Below are 8891 nucleotides of genomic sequence, written 5' to 3' on the forward strand. Positions count from 1 at the left end.
CATCATCCATTCATCATCCAACCATCCATCATCCATCCATCATCCATCCATCCATCCATCCATCATCCATCCATCATCCATCCATCCATCCATCGTCCCAGTTGTCTGGTGATTGGCTGTCAGTGGGTTAGAGCCGGGGTCCACCATGGACAGGTCACCAGTCCATGTCAGGGAAACACAGAGACAACCAAACACTCACACCTAAGGAGAATTTAGAGAAGCCAATTAACCCAACAGTCATGATTTAGGACTCTGGGAGGAAGTCGCTCAGGGAAAACATGCTAACTCCATGCAGAAAGACTCCAGGCTGGGAATCAAACCCAGAACCTTCTGGCTGCAGCAGCAGAGCTACCCACTGCTTCACTGGGCAGCCATGTTTTTACTCCCCAGTTCAGCCAGTTTAGGAAATCTGACCAGAATTTAAAAATAAATTCCTAAAAAAGAATCAATGTTTCAAACTCTCAAGGTTTTTCACACAAAATAAACAATATTCTGTATCGAACCTAAACTTTGATATCAGAAATCATTTGGTTGGAAATATTTAAATGATTATTCTTATTTGCATCTTTAGCTTTGGAGGCAGAAGATCAATTATTAATTAGTTTTTATTTTAATAATCCTTTAAAATTGAATATCTTCTAATTTAGGAAAAGTTGTTTTAAGAGGAAATTCCTTAACATCTTATTGCTAAATCTATTATTCTAGATGTGAAAACCTTTAATGACGTCATTATTGGGGGAAAATCTGATCATTTTAACTCTGGATCTAAATTATTTCAGCTGTTTGTTTATAAAGTTTCCTTCTGGATCCATGAAGGGAAAAAACTGAGCAGATGATTTTCCATCACTGACCTTCTGCCGACCAATCAGGATCCGTTATTCCAAACAGGAATGTTTTTTGGAGAGAAGCCGTGTTTGTAGATCTATGTCCAATAGAAGTTGCTGATGAAACGCAGAGAATGAATCTGAATTAAAAATCTACCTTAAACATCAGAACTTCGATGGTTCTAAACGCTGCTTCCGGTCTCCTCACGCTGCTGCTCTCTGATTGGCTGGCGGCGCGACACCAGGCTGTTGCGTTTAGGATGACCAATGAATTTTTGATATCAGAAAGACAATGATGTTTTAGTAATAATACCCTAATAACTGACCACTAATACCCTAATAATACCTGCCTTCTGTGTCAGAACTGATCTTTTACACAATAGTTTAATGTAATCAGGACAGTTTCTCTGTCTGGATATAATCTTCATTCTGCACGTGGCAAAGATTTGGAAATAGAATGAGAGCGAAGTCCTATTTTGATAAGGCTGGAGCCATGGATTCCTAATGTCATGATAGGATGATGTCATGATGTGGCAGACTGGAGATGTATAAAATGCTTCTTTAACTGTTAATCGGAGCCACTTCCTGAGAGGTGAGCAGCTGCTTTCAGTAACTCTGAGCAACTTCTCTGATCTGAGTAAGATTATAATTTCTATCAGAATCTGTTTTCATGTCTGCTGGTTATTTAATGCATTATGAAATGTTATTGAAAGAGTTTGTCCTGAGTGATCTCTTTTCAGGGAAAGAACCAGAGAGATAGAGCTTCAAGGTGCAGACACACATCTTTAACATAATGAAGTATTAGGGGTCAGATGGTCTTAAATAGCTTCCTGCGGTCAGGTTTCCTTTTTGTCTGTGGAACAAGGAGGTCCAGTTTTAGTTTTAAACTAGGAATCCTGAAGGAGCAGAGCGCCCCCTGCTGTAATATATGAAGAGTACACTTCCTGTTTTCTCCTCCTGGGAGCAGTTTTCCAAAGACTTTCTCTTTGATTTTAAATACTCCTTTAATAAAAAGCTTTATTACATATACAGAATACAATAAAACCAAACTGAGACCATTTCCATGATGAACTCGGTGTCAGAACCATGATGTTTGTGTAAATTAATGAAGCCGCTAGGATGTTAGATTAAAACCTTTTCTACTGCAAATAGATGAGGAGGAGGTCAGCTCTGCTGAGGCCATCATGAGGAACAGGTGAGACATAGACAGGTATGGGGCATTGCAGGCTACAGAAGAATCCAAATGACCCTCATTCCAAAGGGGTGGACCCGTTCATCCGTTTCTATTTGCATGTTTTCTAAACTAAAACAAGGTTTTGTTGGGCTGCTGGATAAAACCTGGAACTCAAAGCTATTTCTGACATTTTGAATTAAAAAAGCTTCCTGGATGGAAGAGGAACATCTTCAAACTTGGAAACAAAGTCCAGTGGATTGATTTGAACTTTTTTGGAATGACTCTGACCTGGATGGCTGAGGTCAGCTCTGCTGAGGACATCAGATGAACTTTAGCTGAATAAAAGCTCTGACTGTAGTGATGAACAGTAGAAATCATCTCAGCTATAAAAATCCTTTCTGTCCAAATCAAACCTTTTAGTCTGAATGTAGATAAACGCATTAAAGGTTATTTATGGTGTCAATCAGTCAGAGCTGCTTCTTAACCTGGGAGGTTTAACAAACCTGATGACGTCACGTTTCTGCTAATGAAATAAAATACATTAAAAATAGCTTCAAATGTTTTGGAGGCAGGTTTATTTCAATCTATGATCTTTATTCATCACCCAACATGCAGGACCCTCCTCCTCCTGTGGGGGGCGCTCAGAGCCATTCACTGCTTCTGCTCACATCAGAGCATTCAGAAAGGTGTTTGAGAACTCTGGTAACAACCTGGTGACACTAGAAGTTTAGTAGTGATGGTACCAGGAAGCCTTCCAACCCAAAGGTTTGCCTAAAGATTCATTCATTCATCCATTCATGCTGCAGCACATACACAGCCCTCAGGTTTCTAAAATCAGAAAACATCAATGTCTGCACTATTGTCCAATTTAAATTATTTATACCACCAGATAATCTTCCTAAAATGCTGACTGTTGTTTTATGTTATTTCCTCTGCTGATTTAAATGTTTTCTATTCATGAAAATCTTGTTTTTTAAATGATCTTTTTCTTGGACTTCCTTTAAATGTTTAAAAATCCTTTAAAATTTCAAACAGAAGTTCATTCATCCAACAGCATCCAGCCGGTTTCTCTCTCTGTCAGATTATTATTGATCAAACAACTAAATGCTGAATTTCTAGTGGGTGAGTTAGGGTGGTTTTTATTAAAGAATAAGACATTTTTTACAGTATCTGGTTTAAGGCAACAGAGGCGTTGGATGTAGGAGTTTGCCCTGAAATCGAAGGGTTGACTGATGGTGGTCAGAGGGCCCAGTGGCGCCAGTGTACGGCAGCCCCGCTTCTGTCAATGAGCCCCAGGGCAGCTGTGGCTACAATGTAGCTTGCCACCATCAGTGTGTGCGTGAATGGGTGAATGAATGTAGTGTAAAGCGCTTTGGTCAAGTCTCCTAACTTGAATAAAGGTGCTATATAAGTACATGCCATTTACCATTTCATCAACTAATTTTGACAATTTAAACAATAAATTAAATTTAGATCATTTAAGTCAGATAAATAGTCAAATAATTTTAGTAACAACGTCGTACTCAGGCTGGTGTCTGTAGTTTATGATTCCTTATGTATGGTTCTGTAATGCCGAATCATTGAGGTGTTTTTATTGATTGATTGATTGATTGATCTCACAGAGGAGAATTTTACTCTTGACTCGTAGTCCAGCTCCAAACAAAACAACACTTATTAAACCTTGTTTCGAGTCATTTCTAATGACTCCCAAATGGAAGAGCTCTTCCCTTTTTTAAACCATTCTGCTTGGATTATTCTGCTGATACTCGATAAAACTACCTACAACAAGCAGAACGCCTCTTTGCGCCTTTATTTTGAAATCTGATATGTGAAATGAAACAGTGACAGCAGTGAGGCATTGCTTGTTTCCGCTCACGAGCTTTTCCAAAGACGGCAGAAACATGGAGGAGCTTCATTAGACACGCCTCCTTTTTACTTGACACACGCCTGGAAGACTGGCTTCAGATGTCTTATCACTAAAGGTTAGGGGTTGGAAAGGCTGAAAGGGAGTGAAAACTTTTTAAAAGGAACTGTTAGTTGTCGATTGAATGAACATGAAAGGAGTGTTTCCATCAGCATCTAGCATTGGAGACCCTGCAGATCAGACGGGAAAGTTTGGTGGAAGGATGTGACATGGTTGCATCACAAGATGGCGCTGCAGCACAGCCAGCCTGTTCACGCAATGATTCTGAGAGTTACTGCGGGCAGGACTCCATCTTTGTTTTGTGTCTTAAGGCCTGGTTATCGTCCCGCAGCAGTGTGTCGCAGTGAGCTTGTCGCAGATATTTTTGATTTATGCCAAATATTGAAACACGGCCTGCGCTATGTTATTCCACGCCTCAACGCCAGAGGGCCAATCAGGAACTAGCTGTGGGTCTAGATATGACCGAGGCGGTGACGAAGTGGGGGCAAATTTGTGTGACAACGGAGGTACAGGAGGGCCAAAAAGAGCGGCGATCCAGGAGGAAAAAGGGTCCCAGCGTTCTCGCGCAGCTCGCTCTTCTAGTAGGTCCATCTTCACCAATCGTTTTTCACAATGGCGGTCAGACAAACAAAACAAGGCGGTAAGGTACCAAACAAGAAATACGCATAGAGTAAAGCGGATGTAGATTTGACCAATCAGAGGCCTCCTGTCTGCGATTCCCTACAATTTTGGAGAGGTGCAGCAGAGTGTCTGCAGAAGGGGGCGGGGCATATCTGCATTAACTGCAACACACGCTGACCACCTGGTTTCTGAGTATAAACCAGCTTTGAGACGGATGTGGCGATAGGCAGTGGTGTCAAAAGTACAGACATTTGTTACTTAAGTAGAATAATTAATACTGCAGTTTAAGTATAAACTCAACCTCTTTACTCAAGTATAGTGAAAAAGTATGTGCTCCAAAAACTACTTAAAGTATAAAAGTATAAAGTAACCTTTAAAAAAAACAGCCAGATGCCACAAGATGAATTAAAGCTTATTTTTCAACTATTTCTAAAAATTCTTAGAGATAGGGCCAAGGATGAGGGAGGTCTTGTTGGTCTCCATCTCCCGATACGCTCTCACCTGTGTCCGACCTTTCAGACATTTCAACATCTTTTTCTGAATCCTACATTGTAGCATGGCATAGACACCTGCTTGCTTCTGATGATTTCCTTTAGCTAACCAATGAGTGTTTGCCTTACATAACACATCCAATCACACTAGTTTTCACTAGATGTGGATGGAGCCAATGATCTGCATTGGGTGGAGCACATGACGGGAAATAAATATTTAGAAACATTAAACCGAAACCAAGAGTAACGAGTAACGTTTGTGTTAAAAATGTAAGGAATAGAAAGTACAGATACCTAAAAAGTGTACTTAAGTACAGTAACAAAGTATTTGTACTTCGTTACTTGACACCTCTGCTTCTGTCCCTGTCTAAAGAAGACCTGCTAACTCCAAAGCAGCGGTGTAGAAATAGTGATTACTAATCTTATTCTTTCCAGAGTCCTTAATAAAGTGTGAGTGGATGAAAATGAATGAATGAGTGAGCTTTGGAGAAGCTCCTTCAGGTTCTCTCTAACCTTTCCTATTTTGAAGGAACCCCTGGAGGTCGTAGAAGCTGAATAACCTGGGCGGAGAGCAGAAACTGTGACTAGGACACTGGTTCTCATTGTTCTCTTTATTTATTCTTCCAGAGATAAAATGATGGATCGGCTTGGGTTTGGCGGCCCGTTAGAGGAGGCTCTGCTTTCGGCTCAGGTTCTGAGCGCAGGCGATCATCCGCTGACTGACATCCAGGGAAAAGGAATTTCTACGTCCACCTGCTCCTTCCTCACTCGGATGTACGGCGCAGCGCTCCGAGTCACCTTCTCCATCACATCCACGCTCCTCTGTACCGCCTCAGTCAGATTAGAATGTAATACTGTGATGAGCCCCTGGGCGGCGCTGTTCACTGGCTCCATGCTCAGAGCGCTGTGAGCCTCTTGGACCTTCAGCCGAACAGCGTGTTTAATGTCTGTACTTGTCCGCCGAAGCCACCGCATAGCATGATAACGAGCAGCTACAACTTCCCTCTTCAGGTTCCACATGATCTCACTTCCATTCACCACAACCTCAGTCCCAGGAATAGTGAACGTGTGGTCAGCAATCATCTCCATGATGTTCCTCACTCGGATGTACGGCGCAGTGCTCCCAGTCACCTTCTCCATCACATCCACGCTCCTTGGTACCGCCTCAGTCAGATTAGACTGTAATACTGTGATGAGCCCCTGGGCGGCGCTGTTCACTGGCTCCATGCTCAGAGCGCTGTGAGCCTCTTGGATCTTCAGCCGAACAGCGTGTTTAATGTCTGTACTTGTCCGCCGAAGCCACCGCATAGCATGATAACGAGCAGCTACAACTTCCCTCTTCAGGTTCCACATGATCTCACTTCCATTCACCACAACCTCAGTCCCAGGAATAGTGAACGTGTAGTCAGCAATCATCTCCATGATGCTGGACTTCCCCTGCTGGAACATCTCTGAGATGGAGAACTTTCTGTCTGATCCAGGGACAGAGAAGTTCCTGTTGTTTAGGAAGTCACCTGTAACTTCTCCAATCCAATGGTTTCTGAGATCCATCGAATCTGGGAAGCGAAGGGTGTCAGAAGCTGCATGGTACCAGTGCAGGCCTAGATCAGCCAGGGTTTGGAGCGCGTCCTGCAGCGCGGTGAGGGAAGCAGACGCGACATGGTGGACGCTGTCTACCGCGTTTAGCAAAGCAGCCCTCAGCTTCACAGACGCTCGGTTCAGATCGAAGCCAAAGTGAGAGACGTGGTACTTGTTGATGAACTTCAGAAGACTGTTGGTCATTAGAGGGATCCGGTCCTTGAAGCCTGTGATCAGATCATTGATGGAGTCCCAATTCCAAGACGTCTGCAGGACCAGCTTGTCTGAGTTCCTCAGTGAAGCTTTGGCAGTCAGAAGGTTGATGTCCTTCGCAGGATAGTCCTGAGGATGAGAAGAGAAGCAGCTAAAGCGATGTGAGAGTTTGGTAAGAAAGGAAGCAGCAACATGGGAGAAAATCACCAGAAAGCGGCTGAACAGCCTGCCGTGCAGCAGCGACGAAGACCGTCGCAGCTGCGACAAAGACCGTCGCTGAATTTGCAGGTCCAGGCCCAGGAAACCAGCGGATGGAGATGAAGCGGACGCTGTAATGCTGTCTCTGTGGGACGCAAAGCGGATGCTGAAGTCTGTGAAGGTCGGGCTGGTGATGTCGACATCCAGGGTGTGACGATAGTCCCTAGAACACCAACTGTTAGAACAGAAACACTGGACCCATTCTGCTGACATGAAGTCCCAGCAGAGGTCAGGAACCATTAGAGAAATTCACCAATGAGGTTAAGGACACAGAGGAACTGTGATCTTCTAGTTTCTGACATGACCCTCAGAAAGTCATAAACATCTTCAGAGGAACCAGTTTAAGAACATTCTAGGAAATGATGATGCAAATTTCTGATTGAAACCCAGACTGATGTTTCTGTTATGGCCAGGATTCAACCAGAGGGATGGATTTGCTCTCATCTCTCCAAGGATTTGGTCTAAATGTTGAACTCTGACTCTCTTTCCTTCAGCAGTGGAATCTTGCATCAGGAGGCTGCATATCATGTTAAATCAGCCCCCTGATTTGACCCTTCGACTATAAGGGTCCCACGAATGGGTCAGAACCTGGTTCTACTCTCTTCCCACTGATAGACTTCAGTCGGTGACATTAATCTAACATTTTACATCCTTAATTTGTTCAGTTTTCGTTCCGTTTCACTTCTGGGTTCAACTTCTGGGTCATCTGGATGGGCTGTCCCAAACATCTGCTGAGAACTTCATATCAGCTCCACCTTCAGAAATGTAGGAACCTACAACACGTCTGGTCTTATTTTAGCTGTTCCTTCTCCCATTTCTGTTTTTTTTGGTTTGTAAGGAAGAAAGTTTTGTCCAGTTGAAGACTTACCGGCTCACAGAATCACCTCGGGAGATTTGACGTTTTATCCTGAGAGGAAGAACAAGAGAGAAGAACCTTCACATGTTGGGTAACACCTTTTAAAAATGGTTGTAAAGTGATTGTAGCAGCAAGTGTTTCCTGTTCTGCAATTTGGATTAAAAAAGAGGCAGATGGATGCCTATCAAGCCGAAGCAACTAAAGAATGGCCGGAGGACTCCGACATAGAGAGCACTGTTAATTCCTAATTGTTAAAGCATCAACAGCTTTGTCCAGGTCACAGTTTTTATAGAATCTTCAGTCTCCTGGAAGGTCTGAATTGTTTAGCTGTTTTGTCAATTGTAAAAAAAAAACAAAAAAAAACAACAACTAATAATTAATAAACAGTTGTGAAATTCTTAGTTTACAGTAGGGTTGGGAATTGATAAGATTTTCACGATTCCGATTACCTTATCGATTCTGTGAAATGATTCGATTCCTTATCAATTCTTTTATCGATTCTTTTATCGATTCTTTTAAATGATTCAATTCCTTATTAATTCTCTTATCGATTCTGTTAAACAATGAACTTGATAAGTGCTCGGTGACATTCATCTACCTTCGCTTGGGACTTTCTATCTCTGCCTGCCCCGGTGAAAACAGAAGTCAGTGAACGGGAGCTGCAGCCTCTGATCCAGCCAGGCTAAACGTCTCGTCACAGTCATCTAAATCTAATGGAGAAGGCCTCCGTCTAATGAAAAAGCATTACTGTACAATTTCAGGAAAAAAACTCATCTCCCCTTGATGTAAATAAACGAGCGTCACCTTTCTATGGCTCCCTGAACTGCGGAGCAAATACGTAGCATGTTTAAAGTGGAATAAAGGTTCCAACCACCGGGAGCAGGAACAAATAAAATCAAATGTAATGATAGAAACCTTAGTAAGTTAAATAACATGCTGCTGTCATTCTGCA

The 8891-nt window shown here is 42.6% G+C and overlaps 2 protein-coding genes across 3 annotated transcripts in view; both read right to left on the reverse strand.

Annotated features, from left to right (window-relative positions):
- ldah (lipid droplet associated hydrolase) overlaps positions 1-1033 on the reverse strand; it is a 7693-nt gene extending 6660 nt beyond the window's left edge. The window contains exon 1 of one of the 2 annotated variants that reach the window (XM_015396595.1): positions 982-1033. The gene's annotated coding sequence lies outside the window, so the exon portion shown is untranslated. Of the gene's footprint in view, positions 1-851 lie in introns of both variants that reach the window. The other variant, XM_015396594.1, reaches the window with a different exon arrangement.
- Positions 1034-5662: 4629 nt separating this feature from the next.
- The window catches only part of LOC107098745 (apolipoprotein B-100-like), a 30724-nt gene continuing 27495 nt past the window's right edge, over positions 5663-8891 (reverse strand). Inside the window, exons 27-29 of the mRNA XM_015396573.1 lie at positions 7952-7990; positions 7033-7246; positions 5663-6954 (exon numbers count right to left, since the gene is read on the reverse strand). Of these exons, the coding sequence (XP_015252059.1) occupies positions 5743-6954; positions 7033-7246; positions 7952-7990 (1465 nt within the window). The 3' untranslated portion in view covers positions 5663-5742. The remainder of the gene's footprint in view (positions 6955-7032; positions 7247-7951; positions 7991-8891) is intronic.

This window comes from Cyprinodon variegatus, unplaced genomic scaffold (genome assembly GCF_000732505.1).
Source record: "Cyprinodon variegatus isolate N-32 unplaced genomic scaffold, C_variegatus-1.0 Scaffold807, whole genome shotgun sequence".
Taxonomy (NCBI): domain Eukaryota; kingdom Metazoa; phylum Chordata; class Actinopteri; order Cyprinodontiformes; family Cyprinodontidae; genus Cyprinodon; species Cyprinodon variegatus.